The sequence below is a fragment of the Perna viridis genome, chromosome 6 (assembly GCF_037379345.1).
Source record: "Perna viridis isolate PV_CMFRI_1.1 ecotype Kerala chromosome 6, ASM3737934v1, whole genome shotgun sequence".
In the NCBI taxonomy this organism is placed as follows: Eukaryota; Metazoa; Mollusca; class Bivalvia; order Mytilida; family Mytilidae; genus Perna; species Perna viridis.
This window is the reverse complement of record NC_142450.1, coordinates 35,293,814-35,320,319: the sequence shown is the minus strand read 5'-3', so window position 1 is coordinate 35,320,319 and position 26,506 is coordinate 35,293,814. Positions and strand designations below refer to the sequence as shown.

General features: G+C 33.6%; 1 protein-coding gene across 1 annotated transcript; it reads right to left on the bottom strand.

The window, feature by feature from the left end:
* Positions 1–241: 241 nt before the first annotated feature.
* Positions 242–14,007, bottom strand: LOC148614724 (uncharacterized). The gene is made up of 7 exons (XM_088589020.1): positions 13,947–14,007; positions 12,871–12,944; positions 7,820–7,922; positions 6,880–6,923; positions 6,024–6,083; positions 5,675–5,707; positions 242–3,401 (listed from the first exon to the last, which is right to left on the bottom strand). The coding sequence occupies exon 7, from the start codon at positions 3,328–3,330 to the stop codon at positions 2,734–2,736; it is 597 nt and encodes a 198-aa protein (XP_088445146.1). The 5' UTR covers positions 3,331–3,401; positions 5,675–5,707; positions 6,024–6,083; positions 6,880–6,923; positions 7,820–7,922; positions 12,871–12,944; positions 13,947–14,007; the 3' UTR covers positions 242–2,733.
* Between the last annotated feature and the right edge of the window lie 12,499 nt (positions 14,008–26,506).

Here is a 26,506-nt window from a genome sequence, read left to right as displayed (position 1 = left end):
AAATGTTCACTTAGATTGAAATCACAAGTTGCATCCCTTTGGTTCGTAAGCTAACATATTCATTTTTTTTACGAACAAAACATAAACTATCATACTTTTATACAGAAACTAACTGTTAAATCGTCTGTTATAAGTCGTTCAACAATACTTAATTAGTTTCTGACTTCGTAAGTAAATTAGTTTCTTCTTGAGTTTTGTACAATTTGCATGAAATGAAAAAAGATTGAAGTCAAAATGTTTTGAAACACTACATTCATACAAATTATATCATTTATTGTAAATAAATTGATCAAAATCCGTACATTGATCAAAATGTAAATCAATATCCCTTATTTTCGTGTCTAACGTTTCACGAATTGAGACATGATCGGTAAAACGAATGAACAAAATAATAAAAAAGATTACATATAAAATCTGAAGATAAAACAAAAGACATAACACAACAAATAAAGCACTAGAAAAAAAGAACTCCCGCAAAAAACCTGAACTGACATCGGGTGCTCCGAGAAGATGAGCATGCACTGCTTCGCAAGCGCCGTCCGTCCTATTGCATTTGAAGTAAATATGGTTATAGTCTAGCAACAGTGATGTAGCTACCTGGCACGAATCACAAATAGGTTCCATCAAAAACAGTTCAAACTGTTTTACAATTAACAAAGTATCAGGATGTAGATAAGGTAAATAATGCAGAATGATGGAAAAATATCCGAAATAGACACATTGAATTATGATAATCATAAAACTTGGGACAATACTAATGTAAAAAGTCTAGAACGGTACAAAAACTTTGTGTAGTTTCGGCAAACTCTGGTTTAACATGTGTTGAACAACGCGTGAAGCATTTTGGCAACATCTACGGTGTATTTATAAAACGTCAAATTGAGAAAATGCCATAGAGAATCATATGAACTAGCTTCCTCGATTTTTAAGTCAAAGGAGTTACACCACTGCAACTTGTTGTCAATCCGGTAAAAATGTGGAATCAAATTAAAGAAATGTTGTCTCATATGTGAGATTGAAACTTCATATCGGTCAATCTGATGAGAAATATCTCATGTTTTTGTCATGCATGGTGGTTTTTACTTTTATTGCCGGGACTTTCAGAGCTTGCTTAAAGGAGGGTTTATGGATACTTTATGGTGACTTCATTAGGTATTTAATGTTTTGAATATAGGTTTATAAGATACATTTCGATATGTCCGTTTTATCATTCGGAACGTTGTGGATATCTTGTAAACTTATCATGAATATCGCAGTTTTGACGTGCCTAATTAAGTGTAAGTAAATGTAAGAATCAGACAAATTGGGAAAAATCAGAAACATGCATGTCAAAACCCCACCGATCTGATAATTAAATATTATTCAAGGATGCTTTCTCTATAATAAAAGACCATTATTTGCTCACTGCGTCACTCAGAAATAGAAATAGAATGTAAGGAAAATTAAGTTTTTGATTGAGTAATCTGCCCTTGAAATGTTCATTTTCATTACATTTCAATGGAACTGTGACAATGGTCCAGCATGATATTGAAAATCTTGTCTGTTTCTCTTGATTCTGATATAGCTAATAGTCAAATACCACTATCAAAATGATTGGTTTTTCATACCATGTTTTACCAACTGCCTGATTCTTCCATGGACTGACACTTAATTGTTGATTTATTTACACCGGTTTTAGTTTTCGCTAGAATCTTAGTTCCTTCGATTACTGTTACATAATACCAATAAAACGTCAAGTTATCATTCTTTGTCTCCGCGAACTTGATATTTATGGAAAAAAATGTAGGTGTAGATACTGACAGAGTATTGTAACTGTCTGAATTTTCCATTCAATAAGTCTTTTTTAGTTCAAAATGGCTTATATGCTACTAAAATCTTCTATCCCGTTTTTGAAAAAAAAATCTTATTTAAATAATTGAAATTATGTTGACCTTTACGCATCAAATAGACTTTTTAACGGTTTTTGTTAGGTGCATTGGAAATTGCATTAATATTACAAACAACATTCAGGTACCTCATGAATCGTCTTTTAAACGTTAAAATAATTATCTTGGTATTTAAAAGAGTTGTGGTCAAACCTTTATTATTTACTTTCAAATGTGACACGCTTTCTGATTGGATATCAATTTTGTCCAAACATCTAAAACGTAAAGAAGATTTAAAACCTGGGAGAATGGACCAGGTACACCGATAGGGTAACATCCTCTGCTCTTCAAAAAGCACCCGCCCAGTTGCTCATACAAAAGTCTTGTCCGGGCTAGACGAAAGAGGAAAGAAAAACTATGAAGAAAAAAATTTTCATGGTGCAAATGGATACCCCGTAACGATCCACGAGTTCATGATGAAGACCATAAAACCCAGTAGTGATGACTTCAATCTTATAGCAACATAACCCTGTTCCACAAACCTAATTGTAAGTAGTCTAGCGCAAAACAAAAAGTCTAGTTTTGGCAAGCTCTGGCATAACGTATAAGTTGTGATATGAAAAAAGAATAATCAAGGGAACCAAGGTTATAGCGGTAATCAAAACAATGTAATCTAGGGACAAAGACCAGACATGGAAAACAGACATACACAACAAAGAACATAAAGTAACTAAAATTATACATACAAAATAACAAAAGCAAATGAGCAACTCGGACTCCACTAAAAACTGGGAGCATGTACCAGGTGCACCGGTAGGGTAAGCGTCCTCTGTTTTTCTAGAAACACCACCGAATTGCTCATAAAAAGTTAAGTCCGCGGTTGATAAGGATTCATATAATCTTTTTTCTTCATTTCGCCAGTAGATTCATACTCATGAACTTCAATGTTTTCTTGTAAAACTGGTTGATAAGGATTCATATGATCTATTTGCTTCATTTCGCTAGTAGATTCATACTCATGAACTTCAATGTTTTCTTGTAAAACTGGTTGATAAAGATTAAGATAATACTGTTTTTCCAGTTCGCCAGTCCCATTATGTTCCTTAATTTTGCTTTCTTCTTCTTCACATCCTACATAAGGTTGCAGATATTCGTCTTCTGTTTGATCCGTTGTTGTTTTCTTGACATGGTGGTCTATTTCCCTATTAGACTGGTGTGGGTCAAGGTATGCGTTTTCGTTAGACTGGCTGATTGTTGTTTCTGTATTTAGTCTCATATTATTCTTTCCGAGTGTATCAGTCTCTGCTGTATTTGGGAGTGTCGGAGGACAAATTTCTATACTATCTATTTCAATTATATTATCTTCATTTATTTCATGGTATCCATACACATCAATATTGTCAGCATTGCTCACTTCTATTCCATGTTTAACAGAAGACGTAGTTTTTCCACATCTACATCTCATATAGTTTATTATTGAACATATAAATAGCAGAACGGTTAATACACTTATAGTTGTTATCAGGAAAATATTATCTGAAACAAAAATAAAAATAAATCTAGTTAAGTGAAATATACTAATTGTCTTTATTAAGCATTTATTTAATGGAAACACATGTTTTAGACACATGTATAGCCATTAAGTATCTATCTCTTATTAAATAGTTTGTTACAATGTATTCAGATATTCAACTGACGATTTCTTTTTATAAAGGTTAACATCATGAAACAAATTATTTACTTTGCATTTCGTTACGCTGTCCTTCCCTCCTCTACCTTCCACGAAACGTATTTTTAAAAGCGTCATAACTGTAGTAAGACAAGCATGTATAAAAAACGAATTTAAAATTTGAACCCAAATGAAGTACCAGATTGTTGTACGAAAAGATATTATATTGAGAAAGATTTTCAGCAAAATTTTCCAGATACAAGTCAGACCTATTACATCATCTATAATATGCAGATCGGGAAGTATCTTTTCCTTAGTTCTTGGTAGTTGGTTTCATAAGAACGTGGTTTCATATAATAAAGATCCAGATCAGTTAAGAGTGGCACACCTCCGATAAATAATGTTAATGATTGCCCACCCCACTGACGTTACTGTATTGGTTGTAGTTTCCATTTTTGTATGTGATGCTGTACCAGCGCAAACATACGAACAACATTCGTTTGACTTCAGAACAAAAAAAAGATAAATAACGCTTTTACGATGAATATGATTTTATGTTTTTCTTCTAACCAATACCAAACAAAAATGGAATCTGATTTCATTACGTTACCTCACAACTACAACATTACTATGCATTATGTGCATAACCAAAGCATGCTCTACAGACTTAAAGGCAGCAAATATGCACGGCGGTATAATAGAAGATCAAGAAAATGCGGATTTATTGAAGAAGTCAATAATAAAAAAGCCTCTTAGAATCCATTACATTCTGCATTATGTAGTGCGAATAGACTACCACGACACACATTTATATGCATACGCACAGTTTATGATTGTAGTTGCCACGACAAACTTAAACGATAGTCTGATGCCTGTTTCTTGAATATTAAGCAACTGGACACAGATCATCATCAGGTTCAAATACATATAATTCAAATACCGTTAATACAATGTAAAAGCTATTCTGAACGTCTTATTAAACAAGAAAGTAAGAGACGTCACGAGATTTTATTGGGTGTCGTCCATATGACCCAGAAAACCAGCTGGTTACTTATCGAATTACTTGCCTTCCGTTCATTTTGAATTTCACGCTCAAGAAACAATGAAACTAAATACTCCACAATCCACCGCCAAATGATCTCAATTGCGACCTGTATATTGGGAAGATGATTTGGAATTATTTCTTACAAAGTATGAGGAATTTCCACCAAGAACTATATATTTGTATTTAGGTGTACCTTCTTTTTTGGAAAAACAACGATGTATAATGTTTTTAACTGAGTATGGGGGATACAAATATACAGTGTTGAAAAATCATAGGTTTTAATGCTATTATATTCTGATAGTAGTCTTGAACTGATTGTCTCTAAGTGATCTTCGAATTTTTCAGGATCCACATTGAATTAATACCACTACGGGAGTAGCAAGTGTTGTGGTAGGACTGCGGACCGTCTTTGACAGCTGTGAGTATAGAAGTTAAAAAGTTGTGAAAGACGTTTGGTGGTACATTTTGTAGACCCAGCTATGTAACGTTTTTTGTATGGATTCTTGTGGAGTTTAGGAATCCAGTACATAGACGGTAAATCACAATCATCGTCCTTGGTAGATAGACCAATGAGGATAGTACAGATTAATGGTTTTACACAATCTCTTCTTTTGAGAGTGTGGTAGCAGTATAAGTCTTATCACTGCTATTATTTTCTACGTAAACCTCTGATGATAAACATTGGATGTTAAACGTTTTGCAGACAAAACAATGTTGTTTTGGGCTGTGTCTGCTGGTACGACAACATATTTGTCATGTATAGTAGACAATATATTTGCTACATCGGGGTCTTTGTAGCATTGGCACTTATTGATCTACTTAAAGACCTCACGACCTTTAACCACTCTGACAGAGAATCAATGTCTTCTTGTTCTCGTTTTATACATTGTCTTGCGGAAGTCCTCCACGGTATCCATAAGAACTTTAAAGTTATAATTCCAATTTATGGAGCGTGGTTCACAATTGTTGAAATAAAGGGAAAATACTTTCAAAGGTATGGGTTCTTTGAACAATCATTCCATGAACTTACTTTGATTGCGACACATACACGATTAAACAAGTACACTTTAATGAGAAAAAAATAATTTCCTTTACCTTTTTCGACCTCTAGTGTACAATCTGTAGAGACTGAAAAAATATATGACATTGTCATTTTAATGTTTTATATGCACATCGAGTAAGCCATAGAATATTTTATGTATTAAAGTTTGCATTAAATAAACACAAGAAATAACGATAAAGAAAATGTAAATGAAGCAAACAACAAAAACAAAAGAAGAACAGGTATTACTCAAGTTTTAAAATCTGTAATTTCATTAACTCCTACAAATAGACGGAATATATTTTAAGATTTTGAAATTCTCATTAGGTTATGGATCAAATTTGAGCATCTGAATAGATTCGTAATGAATTTAATGCAGATCAATGAATCGTACAAACTGACACAAATGATAGCTGGAAGTACTGGTCGTTATCGTACTATATTCATTATCTGTCGTTGTCTCTATATTAAAATAACAAAAGAATGTTTATTTTGACATAACATGATGACTATTGTAACAATTCCAAAACTAACAATGAAAATTTGTATTACTTTATATAACTTTCTAAAACCACTTTTCTGTTTTGGCAAAGAATGCACAAAATTTACATAAAAGTGGGTGATAGCAAGCCCCGTTACCCATTTAAATATCCGTCAATGAGGGTTTTTTTTATGGCAATCAGGAAACATGTAAGCGTGATAAATGTCGAATAATTTGATGCTTTGTGTAGAAATAAATGTCAAAACCCTCATTATTTTCGTTTTGAAGTGGAGTTGTAAGTTGGATCCATTGTAAATTCACCTTGAAAACCAGGAAGTTCTATAACTTGATTGTTGTTCATGTCAAGTTACCTTCCGCAATTTTATGGTAATGTGATATTTTGGCTTAAAGTTCAAACATACTAAAAATATATAAAACTATGAGAACATGTCCTCACTTTATAATAAAGTGTTATTCACACAAAATACCGATCCACGAAAAGTAACTAGTGCTTACATGTACGATAAATACCTAGAGATAATTTGTCAGTACACAGACATGCCAAATAATATGATAATGTATGTCGACATGTCCAACGCGGACCCTGTTAAGACTTTAAAACTTGTTCGGTCTAGACTTGTGTTCGGTATACCAAAGTTCAAAATATATTTGAATTGATATAACGGGACTAATAATATCTGGTTTAGCTATGTTTTTGGACTTGTAAGGATTCGGTTTAGACATGATTCTCTGAAAATAAATTATGCTCTTACAAACCTTCAGTTGTTGTTATTTTCACACATCCAGACACGTGATGGCATCTGCAGCAAAACAAGAGGTCAGTACATATAATAACAACCAAAACAAAAACGTATTACGTATTTTTGTATAGAGAGAGAGAGAGAGAGAGAGAGAGAGAGAGAGAGAGAGAGAGAGAGAGAGAGAGAGAGAGAGAGAGCCGCAACTGAACTTTTAAAGTCTAAAACGAAGATTTTTTATTGGAAAAATATTTTGTAATCGTATACGCATAAAATGTTAATGTACTTAAAAAACGAAATTATATCATTATTATATGTTTTTTAATCTGCTGTCTACAATATCATATATATTACATGTTTGTAAACGAGAACATTTAAAAAATGAAAAAAAAGTTAAGAAGAGAACGTCGATGCAATCCATCGAATAACAATACATTTACATTTAACAGATAAAACTGTGAATGATGGGATGGAATTGGTTGCAAAAAATAATATATTTCATTTGGATGTAATATCGTTTAACCAATTGGTATATTTTCATGTTTGAATGCAATATTTGACATTCAATGGGTATGCTTTTATTTGAATGCAATATTTTTCGTTCGATTGGTATAATTTTGTCTTTAAATGCATTATTTTCCGTAAGTTTTTTTTTAATTCAATTGGTATTTTTTCCATGTGAATGCAGTATTTTTCATTAAATCGCAATAAGCTTGTCTTTGTATGCAATAGGTTTCACTCAATTGTAATAATGTTTCCTTTGAATCCAATATTTTCATTCAATTGGTATATTTTTTGATCGTTTCAATGTTATCTTTCGACTGCTATATTTTATCTATGCAACAATGGCATACATTTTTGCCTTTCCTCTTTTGTTTACCCCGGCATATATTACATTTAAATGATTAAAAATATACTAATTGAATGAAAACATTGCATTAAAATACCAAATTAAATACCGTTCCGTATCTTTACAGTCACACTTTCCACTGCATTTAATACCAAAATTACCACTTCGACATTTGTGTTTGCAGTCAGTTCCAATATATCCAGGTGGACATTCTTTAAAAAAAATGAAATTTCAACATTAGTGTAAAATTTTGATACTTATAAGTTTAAAACAAAACAAAATTTATACACCGATCTCATTCACTAACACAGTTAACCAAATTAATAAAGTGCCAATTCATTTATGAATACAACAATAAATTTAAGGGAATCGGCAGTTGTCTTCGGGGTGTATTTCTTATTATTTTGGAAGACATAATCAGTTTAATTGTTTGCTTCGATTTTCCCTCATTAACATCTGAAGTTCTCCTTTTATTCTTGTACTATGTAGCCTGTTTTTTTTACCTTCATTAGGAGCATAGATAAATGAACCTCTAGAAAGCCATAATCACATAAGTTGTTAAATCAGATGTCTTGATGTAGAAAGTAAAAATCAATGGTTTTTGAACGTCCCTATCAAATTGACCTATATGCTATTCTTATTTAAAAAAGAAAATAATAATAAGAAAAAAAACCAAACAAACAAATACAACATGAAAACACGAAAAAGTTAAATTTTACTTACAACACACCCATAATGTTATCTAGTTCTGTTTTCGACGCCTTGTCATAAACATACAGTTACGGTTTTCAGAGAAAATCCCCTAATTCGATGTGACTTTTTAAAGGGATTTATTCTTTAATAAGTAACTAAGGAATGAAGGAAAATAATCATACAACAATTTAGGCCAAAATTAAATGAAACATATGTGTTTATATGTTTCATATATTTTCAACGTGTCATAGTTTTCCTTTCCTCTTTCGTCTACCATAGACTTGACTTTTTATGAGCAACTCGGCGGGTGTTTCTAGAAAAGCAGAAGACGCTTACCTTACCGGTGCACCTGGTCTATGCTCCCAGTTTTTAGTGGAGTCCGAGTTGCACATTTGCTTTTGTTACTTTGTGTGTATAATTTTTGTTACTCTATGTTCTTTGTTGTGTATGTCTGTTTTCCATGTCTGGTTTTACAACTGATAAGCATAATTAACACGGTTTAAAATCGCAATCTACACAATGGTTTGAATGGATATTGTTAAAATATATGCAGAGTGAGGCAGAACTTTGGGTGTGTCACCCTGTGCTTGGGTATTTCCACGCCGGTCAAGCGGTATGAAAATTGAAGCAAAATTAGGGAAATAAGAATCTGCAACGATAACCGATTGATGATGGAACTTCTCACATCGAGTGAAATAAATTTTATAGTTTTGATCGCGAGGCTTGCCGATCTATTCAAACTATAAAATTTATTTCACGAGATGTAAGAAATTTATAATCAACAAGCTTTGAGTGTAGATTCTTTTCCCTGATGCCCTAAAAACGTCAAAAATACCCAAAAATGAAAAGCGCGCGAAACGTTATGATTCCGATTCGCAGGAAACATGTTGACGTCACACAAATGCAAACATTCCAAACAAAAGAAACCAGGTGATTTCAAAGGTTTTTTCACTTCAAATCTTCCCGAGTCTCTTCATAATTCGTAACAAAACACCAAAATCAGGCGCGTAGCTGAGGCCAAATTGAAGTGTAGGCAAAATTACGGTAGGGGGTCTGGGTCCTGCTTAAGGCCACCAGCAGGTCCAGGGAGCGAAGCCCCCGAAGTTCCGCGGAGATAACGTTTTAGAGCATCATTTATGCCTCTCCTGGATGTATTTTATCTAAAAAAATGGCAAAATTAAGTGCAGGCAAAAGCTTTTTTGCCTAACGGCAACTACGCGCCTGAAAATTATCTCATTTAACTGAAATTGAACTACAATGGCAATCAAAGCGATTCAAGATAGAGTCCAAGACAATCAATTTCTAACCCAATCGAACTCTGAGACCAAAAAAAAAGTTACTAGTAACATTTTTTTCCACATCGGTCAAGCGGTATGAAAATTGAAGTAAAATTAGAGAATAAGTTTTCTAATCTAATTTGATTCAATTGTTTTAATCATTTTCAAACTGTTTATTAGATTGGCCGGGTTAAATGATCAGTTATAAAGTTCTTTTTAAGAATATACTTGTGTTTAGATAAATGATTTGAATATTGTATTATTTCAGAAACAGTATAGATGTTGGCTTGTACGTTTAAACAGTTCCCGCCCAGTTTGCCCCACATATTGGACCTCACAGTATGATACTGATCATGTTAATAGGTATATGATACCTTTGGTTTTTCAATTAACGTCATAAAAGAATTCAAGAGAAAAGTTTCTACCGTAAATTGTAGATTTAATTGCATTGACTTTAGTCAGACGATGACAGGTCTGCCTTTTATTGCTATTGCACGGGGCAATTTGTGGGTATCAATGTGCATTTTCCTTGAATAAACGAGTTACCTGGTACAAGTGGAAAATTAAGGCCAAGAGTTTTCAAGAATCGGTATATAAGGTGTGGTGCAAAATTTGATTTGAAACAGGTGAGTACGGTTTTGGTGCATGTTGGTGACTGTAATAAAGTATTTTGGTTATTGTCCGTTCCGCAATATCATAGTTATATTTTAGTTGAAATATAAAGTAATAAAGAGTTCGAATATTGAAACCATGAACGATAAGCACACAGTAGAATAAAATTATGTATAAATGTATATTAGGAAGCGCAATATCCGAAGAACTTAGACAAATTCTGACATTAGATTCCAACGAAAATTTTTGACACTACCAACAAACAGAAAACAATAAAAGGCACACGTATGCTGGCCTTGGGCTGACATTTTTATCCCAATGGGGTTGTTGTCTCTCCAACAAATAAACAATTTCCCTTTTGTCAGGAAAGACATACCAGATGAAATGTCTCAAGGAAATTTACATTTATTCACATAAATTGTAGTTGATTAACAGAAGAAACGGCGCCAGAAGTGAAAATCTACGTTAGGCCTGGTAATATTGGGCCTGTTTATTTTCTCTACTGGTCCTGTTTTTCGGCATTAAGCTTGTTTGTACTTATTGGTCTAGCCATTTTTATTTGATAGTTTTCATTCTGTATCAAGTAGGAAATTGCACTCATATTTTACATAACTGATTGATAATCTACACAAAAACATTGCATTTTGCATATCAATTGCAGTACATTTATATCAGTTTCTGGGTTATGTAAGTCATTACCCAAATACTGTCTGATTACTTGTTATTGTTCTAATTTTTCAATTACATCATAGAGCAAATTATTTCATAACTCTTGAAAGTCGAATATCACAAAATATCACCTTGCTTTATTTAATTTCAACATCATAATAATCTCACTTTCTGCGTTTTTGTTATTATGAAAAATCTTGAGTTGTTATTTTAGGATATTCAATTTCACTCATGATAAAACTTACAGAAAAAAGCTGCAAATTTTGACCTTCTTCTCTATATAACTTCAATTTTTATGTTCCATCACAGCACAGGCATCAAATTCAAGCAGTAGAAGATCGAACAGGAGTAGAAAACCCAATTTTTGAGAACCAGTAAAATGAAGATATATATGTACTTGTACAGTACTGCTCGCAGCATAGACTGATAAATACCTGACATACCGCATACCTGGCATCCAATGCCAGGTATTTATTGCCTATTGTCCCTTATTTAACAGGGCCCCATTCAACAGCATTCCAATTCACATGTGGTTCCAAGATACATGTAAACAGGATTAAACTTACTAAATGTACAGGTAAAACCTGTCTTGATACAGCAGGTGACTCCCTTCTGTAAAACATTTGTAGTTGTCAAATATGGAATAATTTCAGATCAATTTTACATTTTGGTCATACATATTACAAAAGACAAATTTCCATTTTTTTTTAAATGCATTTAACATTTTGTGTGAACATATATATGTTAAACATTTTAGTACATGCCTGTATAGTTTGCATGTAAGCAAAAATTAAAGTGCTTTCTTTCATTAGATGCATTCTATGATTATTTCGATTTTTTAAGTTTATTTTGACAATTCTGTTTTGTAATTTTGTAATTGAAAATTTGGACCCAGGGTTGAAAGAATATGGAAAACTGGAAGAGGTCATAAAAGGTGGCCATGAAACAGTGCTACTAGTTTTTAAATCTACAATTTATTTTAGTTTGAAGCTTGTCCACATGAAATTATAATATTGCATCTTTACAAAAAAAAGAAATTGTAGTTAATCACTCTTAGTAGAAAAACCTTGGCATCTCTCCTATCGGATCTCGAGAGAAGGTGAAAAAGAATATCAAAATTCATTATATTTAAAGCTTAATATTGATGCATATATATATATATATATATATAAATCTTGAGTTGTTATTTTAGGATATTCAATTTCACTCATGATAAAACTTACAGAAAAAAGCTGCAAATTTTGACCTTCTTCTCTATATAACTTCAATTTTTATGTTCCATCACAACACACAACGTCTCAGAATGTGACGACTCTATTCGCTACACTGCTCCATCGGATCAAATTGATACAGGGAAGATAACGTAAACTTATGGAAGGGTCTGAAAAATTCCCAACGATGTTAGAACTGTTAAATTTGCGAAGTAAATTTTTGGTCGTTCCCTCCGTGGGACTCGAACTCGTACCGCTCTGACATTTATGGCAACATCGCCTGCAATAAGTCCAGCGCCCTAGACCACTCGGCCAGCTAGGTTATATATAAAATATAGCTTTCGCTGGCTGGGTCATTCCTCCTCGTAGGATTAACCTAGGGCTGTAACTTAGTACATGATGTATGGTAGTACGGGACAGTTCATCTAGGTGTTATTATGTAGGATAGAGGATCAAATTAATGATTCATGTCACAACAAATCAATATCATACAACGTCTCAGAATGTGACGACTCTATTCGCTACACTGCTCCATCGGATCAACACCTAGATGAACTGTCCTGTATTACCATACATCGTGTACTAAGTTACAGCCCTAGATAAATTAGTGATGTATCTGATGTATGTTTTTTTACCTTTTCATTTAATGTCTGAGAAATAAATTTAAAGCACACGATAGAGTTCATAATAAATCCTACCTTGACACTCCTTAGCAGTATGATTAAAAAAATAATTAGGACAGCATCGTTGAACTTTAATGCCGTTTTCACCACTGCAAAAATACATAGGACCAGAAACAGTACATAAATAAAACGCTCAAACATCTATAAAAAAGTTACTTAGTACAAATTATGAGAAACATTAAATGGGCTGCCTCTGTAAGGATCAGGTAATGGGTGAAAAATAATATAAAAACACCATTTTGAAAGTTTAATTTGACTATTTGCAAAATCAGACTTAAGGGGTAAAAGCACAATTTCCATTACATTTTGGTAATTGAATTATGATTTCATTGGAATGTACAGAAAAGAAAAGAAAGATTTCAAGAGCAGATTACATTCTCTATTGAAAAAATTCTTAAAAATTCAGTGATGCAGAGATAAAATAGTGGCCTATCATCCTTAAGAAAGAGAATATTGTTAGATAAGTAGGGTTTGACATTCATGTTTCTGATTTTTCCAATTTTGCCTGATTCTTACAAGTACTTACACTTAATTTTAGTAAAAATACGTATTACCTACCTTTGAAACAGCGATCAAATAAAAAATAATTGTATCATTCGTGATAACCAAGTTGAAAAACCTTATAAGGAGTCACAATTTTACTGTACATTATTAATTTTATACATTTACAAATTTATCTAGTTAAATGAAAATGATGACCATATCTGATGTTTCGAGCGTTTGCATGATAAGTCCAACTCATCATTGCAGATGGACAAGCGCTTGAAAACTCCTCACTCACTAAAATGATTTATAACTCTAATTTACGAATCAAAGGGAAATTATCAGAATGTTTGCAAATGGTTTTAATTTTAGTGGTTAAGACTTTCAGATGAGCACAGCAGTACAAATTTGAATTTTTTTTGTTTATTGCACTTCGACAATAAACAATATGCACATGGAAAATTTATGTTATTTTTCAATAGACAAAATTTTTATTGTTGCCAATTCTTAAATATCTTCAATTTCTAGTTTTTCCTAAGCTGTATTTTTCTACTGAAACTAACGATTCAATGTGTGTGTGTGTTTTTTTTTAATTAAGATAGATTTACCTTGCGACATGACATTTGCCTTTATCCAAACCAAAAATTACTTCTGCACAGAAAAAAAAATGTTACTATAACATACACATGCATATCCATTCTTAATATTACAATATTTATGTTCTATTAAATTTTAGATTGGTTAAAGTATTTTCGGATGTTCGAAAACTGACAAAAGGTCATTAAATTTACGTCATAATATAACGGAAATTTCCAAATTCACAAAATAATGAGGTTTGATATCCATCTATGTGTTATGTTGCAGCTAGTTGGAAAGATTTGTGTTCTACATTCTATAATTTGATAAATCGTATACCTAGTATAATACATTTAATGCAAATAAATGGAGGGTACGGTGATTGATGTTTAAACAGCATGGAGGGTTTGGTGAAAGAGTAATCAAGGAAACCAAGGTTATAGGGTAATCAAAAGAACGTAATCCAGGGACAAAGACCAGACGTGGAAAACAGACATACACAACAAAGAACATAAAGTAACTATAATCATACATACAAAGTAACATAAGCAAATGAGCAACTCGGACTCCACTAAAAACTGGGAGCATGGGTCAGGTGCACCGGTAAGGTAAGCGTCCTCTGCTTTTCAAGAAATATCCGCCGAGCTGCTCATAAAAAGTCAAGTCCGGGGTAGCCAAACGAGGAAAGGAAAACTATGACCCGTTGGATAAATCAGTTTTCATGGTACAGATGGATACACCATAATCATCCACGAGTTTATGATGACGACCATAAAACTTCTGTCGTGATGACTTCAATCGTGTAGCAACATAACCCTGTTCCAGAAGCCTATTTGGTAGAGTTCTAGCGCGATACAAAAAGCTCTGGCATGACGTATGAGTTGAGATATGAACACTCCATACGCAGATGCTGAAGGGATGTTGTCACGGATGAAAGGAAAGTTGACAATTTTGAATGAAAAGTCATCACGTTTGTCGTAAAGTTTGGTCAATAGTTTTCCTTATCATTGATTTCTAAGTGTAGGTCAAGAGAGGACTGACTGTAGTATCCTTTATCTCAAATTCTTTGGGGTAGATTCGATGTATCAAATCCCCGAAATTAGGATTGTTTAAAGATAATACGTCAACTATATAGCGGAAACTGAGATTAAAGGATCTAGCCAAACGATATTCTTTCTTTCGGATCAGATCAGCTATAACGTCAACTCATAAGAGTGAAGGAATAGGTCAGCACAATTTGTTCCAATTGGAATGCCGACCGGTTGTTGAAAAACATGTCCACCACACTGGACAAATATGTTGTCGATTAAAAATTCCAGCATTTTGAAAACATCTTCCTCTGTATACCCGGATGACGACCGAGGTCTAATTCCCACAAAGTACGAGGAATCCCTACCAAGAACTATACATTTGTATCTAGGTGTATCATCTTTTTTGGAAAAACAAGGATGCACGATACTCTTCTAAATGAATCCCTCGATAGGGAACTATCTTGTAAATATCTTTATTGCACCGGATGTATCCATCTCCTTTGCGAGTCGGCCAAGAAGTGACCACATATCCTTTTTCATCTCTATACTTTTCTTCATCCAAGAACGCATCCTGAACTTCCCATGGAAAAATGTTGCTTCTCAATCTCAAGCTGTCGGGAGTGCCCTGTTTCATGTCGATCAATAAATATCCGTGGGGTTTGGCGGTGGCATACTCGTACGATTTCATAAAGTAGTTTGTTTATTTGGGAAACATTTGTTAGACCATGGTCATGGCTTGTGATACGTCTCTGGGATTTTTAAAAAGAATCAGGTAATGAGCATGGTCCTGTGATACTTCTTTTTGTTGACCAGATTCTTAAGCAGCAACATGATACTTATATTTTTATGGTGAGAATATTTCGTGAAGAGATGTGAGATAGATTCAGTAACCGAATTCATCATATCGTGTAGAACAAACAAGTGTCTCTCTCTGGGATCCAATGTGTCAAGGTCGGGGAGTCCTTGTACAAAGTCGACATCCTCCATGGTTCCATAAATCGACTGGTACACGTCGTAGCATCATGTTATTCGATCGGGTCTAGGCATCATCATGTGTTTCACGTTTTGAACGAATCGACGTTCAAACATCGTTTTTCCACCTCCAGTGGGTCCTACTATGACGCTAGTAAAGGGGTGGGCCCGTGGTATGAAATGGTCGTCCATGTATCCCTTGGGTACGTTGGAAGCAAGGGGATCGTCTGTCAGGTGTATTAAAAAGTTATCGTCAGCTGGATCCTTGGGCAAGCTTTCTTGGGTTTCATCCTGGATCGATTGGCGTAGCCCTTTCATCGAAGTATAAGGATCTTGGCGTAGTCCATTCATCAAAGTATCGTAGTCCTATAAACCAATTTGCATCGATTCTGTCTTTCTAAGGTTGTGTTTTGCTGGACAGGATACAAGTGTGGATTGTTATGGTCTGTTTGCATGGTTCTCGTAGCGTGATGGACGCAGTGATCCTTGCGATGGAGAACACCTGGTTTTACTCCGATGGGGTAGATCAATTGAAGCTTGGCATCCATGAGTTTTCCTATAATGACGTTTCATATAATACCTTCTTGTAAAGATTATCTTGCATTCTGAATAGGTAAAAACGTCGATTCGTTCAAAACGTGAAACACATGATGATGTATATACCCGATCGAATAACGTGGTGCTACGAGGTGTACCAGACGATTTATGGAACCATGGAGGATGTCGACTTTGTACAAGGACTCCCCGACCTTGACACATTGGATCCCAGAGAGAGACACTTGATTGTTCTAGACGATATGGTGAATTCGGTTACTGAATCTATCTCGCATCTCTTCACGAAATATTCTCACCATATGTTGCTGTCATGTTGCTGTTTAAGAATTTGTTCAACAAAAAATAAGTATAAACGGACCATAAAAATCCCATAGACGTATCACAGGCCATGATCATGGCCCAACAAATGTTTCCCAAAAAGACAAACTACTTTATGAAATCGTACGAGTATGCCACCGACACACCCCACGGATATTTATTGATCGACATGAAACAGAGCACTCATGACAACTTGAGATTGGGAAGCAACATTTTCCCATGGGACATTCAGGATGTGTTCTTAGATGAGGAAAAGTATAAATAGAGATGAAAAAGGATATGTGGTCACTTCTTGGCCGACTCGCAAAGGAGATGGACGCACCCGATGCAATAAAGATTTACAAGATAGTTCCCTGTCGAGGGATTCATTTAGAAGATATCACCAGTCGTGATGACATACGCGTGCAATGGACGACAGAAAGGGCACAATGCAAACCAAAGAATGAACTGACAATAGAAAGTGAGGCCCCAAAAAGACCTCCTGGTAGACCTACTGGAGGAAAGAAAAAAGCCAATAAAACAGAAGTATCGCCTATAAATGGAACTGTATAGAGAGGATTTCGGAACAAAGATCGTGTGGCTGTATTAAGAACGTAAAACGTACAACGTCAGAATATCAAATACAACTGGAAACCAGAGCGGAGTATCGTGCATCCTTGTATAAGAAACAACGACCTTAATAAATCAAGAAAGTTACAAAAGTTAAACTAGATGAATCATATTGATCTACGATGCCAGAACCTGAAAGGATGTTTCATCAAAAATGGCAGGAGCTATATGAGATGTACAATGAACATCACCAGAAGTCATATAAACCGAGGAACAATAGAAAGTGAAGATTAAATAGAATGAAAAAAAAACCGGCCTTGACGCCAATGATACTCGGAAGGCATGAAGCCTCATACTAAAGCAGAATCATAAGAAGATCGGATTGTGAAGTGTTATTTAAAGGAGAAGAACACTTTATGGAACAGACAATTGAGCAGGACCAGGATTTGAAATACGGACGACACTCCGCCGAATATCTGAATATTAATTGTAAATAAAATATAAAAGAAAAAAAATCTTGTGTGTAATAAAATTATACTAAAGAAAGACCTCCTTACGAAACACGGTAGCTCAAAACCGATAACACTTGTAAATATTTACCATCAGAGCCTCAGAACACGGGTCAAAGTTTAAGTAACTTGAAAACATACTATAGCAGTAAAAAGTTCCTTATAAAAAAAAACATCATACAATACTTAAACAAAAAAGGGGACGAAGGAAACAAACCACGAATGAAAATATGAAGAGAAAAATAAAATTCCGTAGTTCAATGATTAACCCCATAACGGGTCTAATTTTGTACACACGACATGTAAACATTGAAAGTATGAAAAAAGGAATTTACCCGATAGAGCCTCATAACACGCTCAAAGGGTGTACGCGCAAATATACTATAGTAAAAAGTTTAATCTCCTTATAATTACAAAAGAAAAACATCAACCGAGCACACAAACTTAAAAAAAAGGGCGTAGAAAACTACGAATGAAAATATGGCGAGAAAAAATCAACAAATCAACGGTTTACCCAATAGATCCCCATAACGAGTCAAATCAAGTACACGCGACATGTAAACATTGAAAGTATGAAAAAGCAAACGGTTTACCCGTTAGAGCCCCATAACAGAAATAAAATCGATGAAAAGGTTGAGTGTGTCTGTAATAGGTGATGGTCGACTTCAAAAATCTGAAATGAAAGGCAATACACAATTCAAAAGCTATTAACGTTCCAAATGTAAACATCAATTGTAAATCTTACAATTTTCAGGATAATCATTAGCGGTTAGTCAAAATTTCAAACTGAATACAAAAAATATTAAACATAATTGAACAAAAATAATTAAAACAATGATAAAAAATAATGTTGAAGAGATAGACATTGCACAACACGTTCTTACACCTGCAATGTATTCATAAAGCACAATAAAAAGCGGTTAAAAATCAATACACGGGCATTTGAAATCACCAGTAAATTGGGAAGTTTAAAACATCTGTTTAATCCGTGAGACATCTATTCAAATTACACAATCCGTTAAACACAAAGAAAATCAAATCAAAATTTAAAATCTATTCAAAGTGCCCATTCAATTTGACATTACTACACAGAGACAATGAAATTAAAATTAATTTACAAAAATAATTAAAAAACCAATGAACTTTAATGAAAATGTAAAAATAAAAAAAATATATAAACAAAGAAAGATAACTCTAGTCATAATACCCCCTTTTTAATACTTACCTGTTTATAGTATACTATATAATGACACTAATGAGGACACTTAATGAGCCTATGGAGGTGGTTTTCCCCCCTCCTTACCTTTAAGACTCCCTACTACATCAAAAGTTCTCCATGTTCCCTTTATTGGTCCCCCATCTAAGTCCACTTCCGGTCATATCCAAGGTCCACTTCCGTCCCCCAACCCTCTACCGGTCACTTCCGGTCCACGGTCACCGGATGTGACGTCATGCGCATTAGGGAACTCCACCTGGCTCCACTTGAAAAATAATAACCGTATTCCACATCTATACTACTTATAATACTGTCTTATTATTTCTATGCCATCATCTATGTATTATCGGTGTTGGTTAATTAAAAGAAAAGGAACAGTTAACTGGGATAAATATATTGTAAAGCAAATATGGATGACAGATTTAGAAGACTGGTATTACATGCACATATATAATGCATGTGTATAATACATGTATCCTTGTTCGGTCATTTTAAAAAAATTTTAAAGATTCATTAGCTGTCATTTTCGTAAATATTTGTTTCTGTTTAAATATACCTTAACTTTGAATTATTTCTACTAAATTGTACTTTTCCTGTATAACTTCATTTGATATCCTCGAATAAAATGCATTAAATACATGAAATAGGTGTCTATATATTTATTGTCTTGCAAGACAAAAAATCGATCTAGATAAATCCGTATGCATGTGACATCTTGTGACCTTAATCCGCGCATGTGCTGTAAAGGTCGCCTCTTTAATAACAAATCTGATTACAAAGCGAAAGTTTATTCAACGGTAAGGAAGACCGACGGACTCGAGCAGTTAAAGAAAAGAGTTCGAATATAACGCCAGGATCCTTTTGAAATTTACCTATTGCGACATAATGTGGCTCAAGTATGGTCATTATTTATTTGAAATCTAATCGAGAAGTAGATAAAATGAAATGAAAACAAGACACGTGCTTACCTGTGTATCCCTTATTGTTATTTTTTTACAAAAGGTTAAAGTATTTTTGACCCAGGTGAATGTCCTGTCGGCGATCTTCGGAAGTAATGGCGAAAAATAATTAGATCAAAGCTATCGATCTTCTCTGATTTAAGAAAAACGTTGTATTCACAAAATTCTGCAGGTATTATCGACATTTATTGCTTCAATTGCATTACTACTAACTTTTTTCATTGAATCAGCAAAATTCAGTAGAATCAAAACTGAACAAAGGAGGGTCCATAAGGCCTTGTTATGCCTTCTGAAATAATTGGTAAAAAATATCAATTCGGAAGAAAACTAAATAATAATGTAATGCATATTGTAAATTTTCAATTTTATGCATTCAGTTTGTGATTTAAAGATTAACAATACAGAAACGAATACACAAAAACCGCCTGGAAGGCTATTCTATCAATAAAATAGCATTTTTTTCACTCTTCTGCCACATATTTTATAGTGAGATCCAGCGTTAACCAAAAACAAATTGATAATGAAAGTGTGCATTTATAAAATCTTTCTACAGGAAAAAGGATTTTTTGGTTAACGCTGGATCTCCATGTGCATTTAACAAAAAAAACTTCTAAAATCATGCTTAAAATCCCTTCAAAAATGACTGAGTCGTACTTTACCTGTACATGTATCATGTGACCTAGCTAACTGTCACATGATTAAGTACCTGGCTACTCGTGTAATATACACTGAAATCCTAATTACACTATACAAGTAGAGTAGACATATTAATTAAAGAGCTTTTATCTCACCTTTATGCCAAAGAATGAAATAAAGTCTGAAGTAATCTTTGATGAGACGTCGATTGTGATATAAGCCACTGCTATCAACATGCATGCATGTACGTGAATGCACTTACATACTTTGAACAGCGTTACTGTCCTTTACGTGGGATTTTTCTATGGATTTAATATTGGAATCCAAGAGTTTTCAATATTTTTTGCTCTAATATCCGTATAAATCTCCTCGATAAAAGATTGTTGTACATTATGATTTACTTTCGCATGGAACGTAGTACAAAAATGAGAGATTCTAAATAAGCTCGTATAATCATAAGTGTATAGAAACCTGCAGCCAGCTGTCTAAAGATATTTTTTTGTGATAAATGCTAAAACTCATTTTATTTCTTTATGCGAGCGGGCATAGTTGGAAAAACTGTTATAATATCAAGCGCGAATAAAGTTTTTTAGTCGCTTCTGTTTTTATTTTGAAAGTAGAAAAATTAAAAGCCGTTCGCTTTGTTTGCCTGTAAAAAAATCCAGGTCTGGGTGTTATCTATTGCAATGATTGAGTACAGTTCTATATAGCAAAGTTCTTTCAACACTGCTTTCTTTATTCAAAAAAATCTTCAATACATATACACTTTACAATGTGTACATATTAAACATGCCCTTACAAGATTCAAGATTCATTATTTCACTCAGACACAAGTTATGTGTAACATGAGGCAAATGCAAATACAATTAATGAAAATGGCAAGGTAGACAGATATACAAAAAATACATAAAATATATGCATTAAATTACAATATAGCTGACAGTTTTTTTTATGAACATGGAAATTTTAGATAACAAAGTTGTATGACAATTGCAAAACATACCCTTGAACTTGTGTATTGATGGGTGGGATGAAAAATATTTTGCTACATATAGCTTCCTAAGATTTACAACGATAGAATTTTTACATAAAATAAATAAATAAATAAGTCATCTCCTAATAAACCTTCGTTGCATAAGCTACATATTCGTTCATGTCCAGGTATATTGTGCCATCGTCCAGTTTCTATTGGAAATTTTATATTGGACGATCTAAATTTGGTTATGCAGATTCGGGATTTCTCGGGTAAACGAAGTAAGTAAGTTTCAAGACCAAAGTTTTGCTTAAATAACTCATAGAAAGATCCTCTAGTGGAGTTATCAATGTCACTATGCCATTTTTGAACGAATTGATCTTGCAATATCTGCTTAATTAGTTGTTTGTATGAAGAAAAATCTATAAATTGTTGATCGGTGAATATATAGCTTAAACCGCATGAATCAGATATTGACTTCAGGAACGAGATCCACTTAAAATTACAAATATTATCAAATGTAAATTAAACATAAGTTTAAATACAATACAACTTAGTTTATTTTCGATTTTGAGGAGGCGAGAGTTAAATGACACCATCCTCAGTTTTATATCTATGTCTAAAGGGAATCGCCCAAGTTCTCCATACACCATGAAGTTCGGCGTACTTTTTCTAACATTAAGAATGCGCTTGCAAAATTTCAAGTGAACCCTTTCTATGGAATTTGTGTTTTCGAATTCCCAAATTTCAGATCCATATAATTCAATAGAAGCAATCATAAAATCAAAAAGCTTTAATTGAATGTCGATAGATAAATTCAAGTTTCGAATTTTAGTGTAAACGACAAATAATGCCTTTTCAGCTTGTTCAACCAATTTACTTTTGGCATTAGTGAATGAGCCGTTATACTTAAGCAGTAATCCTAAATAATTATAACTGTCGACAATTTCAAGTGATGCATCATTAAGTTAAATCTCTGGCAGTCGCCGTGGTTTGCGTTTGCAAAATATCATAACTTTAGTCTTGTTAGTATGAACCGATAATTTCCATGTATCACAATATGTCGAAAATATGTCTAACGATTTCTGCATGTTGTCGCTCGTTTCTGCAAAAACAACAGTATCATCTGCATACAACAGTGTAAAAATCTCTAAATGTATCTGCAGAGCATCATGAGATTTATCTAGAATAAAGTCTAATGGGCGACCATCAGCATTCCTACAGAATTCTTCGAAGTCATTTACGAAAATAGAGAAAAGGAAAGGCGACAAGTTTTCTCCTTGACGGACTCCTATCAAACAAGGAAAGAATTCTGAACGATCGTTTCGGTATTGAACGCATGATCAAATATTGTTATACATATTAAAAATGACATCAAACCATTTACCACTAATATTACTACGCCTAAGTTTAATCCATAGTCCGGTGCGCCAAACTGTATCAAAAGCCTTTCTAAAATCTACAAATGTACAGAAGAGCTTTTTTCCGCTTGATAGATATAATGAAATCAAAGCATATATGACAAATATGTTATCAGTAGTTGAATGGCCTTTCCTGAATCCAGCTTGATTCCTTGAAATCAGACTTATCTCATTTGTAAGATCTGTTAGGCTTTCATTTATAATGGAAGTAAATAACTTACTCAGACAACTAATAAGTGTGATGGCTCTGTAATTATCAGGGTCGTTTACATCCCCCTTATTCTTATATATTGGTTTAATAATTCCAACAAGCCAGTTCTCCGGTACAATTCCGCTGTCTAATATAACATTGAATAATTTACAAAATGTACCAATATGATCTACGGGTATATTTTTCAAGTATTCATTAATAATTTCATCTATACCGGGCGCTTTCTTATTTTTAAGATTTGAGATTGCTCTCAAGACTTCGTTTTCACAGATCGGAGCATTGAGAATATTATTAGCTACCTCTTGATCAGAGGCCGAAAGATTAATATCCTCATCATCTAAATCGAACGATGCATCATTTGATTCATCGGCATTTAAATTCTTGAAATAATCATAAAGAACGTCAAGAGGAATAGCTGGTGAATCTTTTTTGTATGCAACACTGGTGATGGGATACCTTGAGCAAAAACTATATCAGAAAGTTGAAGACGAATTCAGTCAAAGGTTCGCAAATTATATTGAAAATTCATGGAAACGCTTTCTTGATGATTGTTTTATTATTTGGAACTATTCAGAAGACATGTTGAATAAATTCATGCATATTCTGAATCAACTCCATAGCTCGATTACATTTACCTGTGAAATTAGATCCTGTCATCCAACACATACCAAAAGAAATATCCCGTATTGTTTGCAAGATATGTGCAGTAGTTACAGATTCCGAAACACGGGATCAGCGGTTAGAACAGTTAACAATATTTTTTAAGAAATCAGAAATATCCCGAATCATTAGTAACTCACGGTATTCAACGAGCGAAAAAAAAATACCAGTACAAATTCTTCGTACAACTAATAGCCGGGAAGAATCTGATCATTCTGTAATTCCATTGGTCATAACTCACAACCCGCGCAATACAAATATTTTCCATATAGCTAAATCGAATCTGCCGATAATAGCGAGAAGTGCCTCATTGAAAAGACATATCAATGAAAATTCTTTAATTCAAAGTGAAAGACAGCCGAAAAATTTTAAAAAGACTATTAACAAAAGCTAGATTCGATCCTGATGGTGACAAAGAACAATTTGCAGTGTCAAAATGTAATGATAAACGTTGTAAGACATGTGAATACATCCAACCAGGTCATTCAATTTCAACTCCGAATGGAAATACAATTTTCACCAACGCTCACATGACTTGCAAGACAGAAAACCTGATCTACTACATACAATGTGGAAATTGCAGCGAAATTTACATTGGCCAAACAGGTGACCATCTATTTGACATGATTCGTGTGCATAGACAACAAATTAGAGAACCCGCCTACCGATATATACCTCTTAGTGCGCACATTGACACTTGCGCCGGCGGGTTCTTCTTTAAATATTTCCCTTTTATAAAATGAAATCCTCCGATGAGGGTCTTCGAAAATTAAAGGAAAAACGTTTTATCGAAAAGTTTAAACCATCGTTGAATGGACAGTAATTCATTCCCCTTTATATAACTATTGTAACGTCACATAAACGTTACCGTTAACAACGTAGTCATGTTGTTCACCTGAAGATTGCCACAAGGCATGAAAGTACTAGTGACTAAAATATTGTGATTACTCGATCATGTTGGATTATTATTGACAAATATATATATAAGTTTTAAGTTTTTATATACATGTAGTATAGTATTTAAATCTGATTATTTTGTTAGAGAACGTGATAATGGTAAAGATTCTGCCAGGCAGTGATGATTGTCTTTTGATGGACTTTATTTTTATAGTTTGATGGATTTTTTAATAGATCAGATGCATATTCTATTAAGAAAAAAAAACTTAAGTTAGTCACTGTGCCATTCAGTATCCAAACTTGTGTTTGCTTTATTGTATTTAGGAAGTAAAGGCTAATGTTGAGGTGTACATAATTGCTTGTGATCAATTATGTACACGTATGTGCAATATAGATGGAGCTTTTTAGCACATAAATACTTTATGTTTGTTTGAACAAAGTGCATTAAAACATAATTTTAGATACAATGTATAATACTTTTAAATACTAACAAGCGTGCTGAAAGTATTTCATGACATTAGTCCAAGGGCCATAACTTGACAAAATATCAACGGCCTTGATCAAAGTTTCAACTTGATCTCCATTTTTCGTTTTATACGTCGCACCTATACAGGCAAATGTGCCGCACATGATATTCATTTGGTTTGCATCATATGATTATCATATGAATTGAGCACCATATGATAATCATGTGTTCAGTTAAAATATGATTATTGCATGATTGTCATATGATAATCATATGCTTTCAAGCCAAAATTAATATATAAGAATCATACTAATCATATAACTATCATATGTTAAATATCAGATTATAATGTGGCATATGAGGCAGTGTACCCTAAACTTTCCTTATATATTTGGAAACATCCCTACAACACCTGCGTATGGAGTTTTCACATCACAACTCATATGATATGCCGTATCTACACAGATTATTTGTACCGCGCTAGACTTCTTACTCGTGGATCGTTACGGAGTATCCATCTGCACCATGAAAAACTGATGAAGTTTAAAAAAATTATTTCCAAATTTACCAGATACAAGATTTATGTGGTTTCTATGTCTCTTATAAAAACATGTGTAGAATAATTATGAAAACCTATGAAAAATGCTGAATTTGAAACATAATTGATTTCAATTCGCTTAATTTAAGGGGGCATAAATATCTTTAGTTTTGTTATGCATTAAAAAATAAATTATGACAAGTGCAGGGAAATTATTAAAACATTGGAAAACATGCCATTTTATAAAAAAAAAAAAATTCAAAGATAAGTTTAGCTCATCAACAAAAAGGACTTAGTACATGCGTTACATGGTACTTTATATATTTAGATTTAATTCGAGAACGAATGACAGGAAATAATATCAAACAGTGTTATGCTAAAGTGCCAATATCCATCGTCCTCTTATTCATTTCATATGATCACATGAGAAATATTCTTGTTAACGTCCCCATATTCGTTATCATTTATTTCCTGAACGTTTTGTAAACCGTAGAACGTTGCAGGGATTCAAGCATCTACCAAACAATGTTCCGATTTATTATTAAGCTTTTTAAGCTTGAATCAAGTACCTCTAGAACATTCCTTCGCCCCACATACTTTATATAGGTCAAGTATTATAAGCGTGTCCAAGTGTGTTTTTTAATGTCATGCAATGTAATTTCACATGAATCATGTCGGGTT

What these genes read in the sequence shown, in the direction of transcription:
- LOC148614724 (XM_088589020.1), bottom strand. Translation starts at nt 3,330, where the DNA reads ATGAGATGTAGATGTGGAAAAACTACGTCTTCTGTTAAACATGGAATA.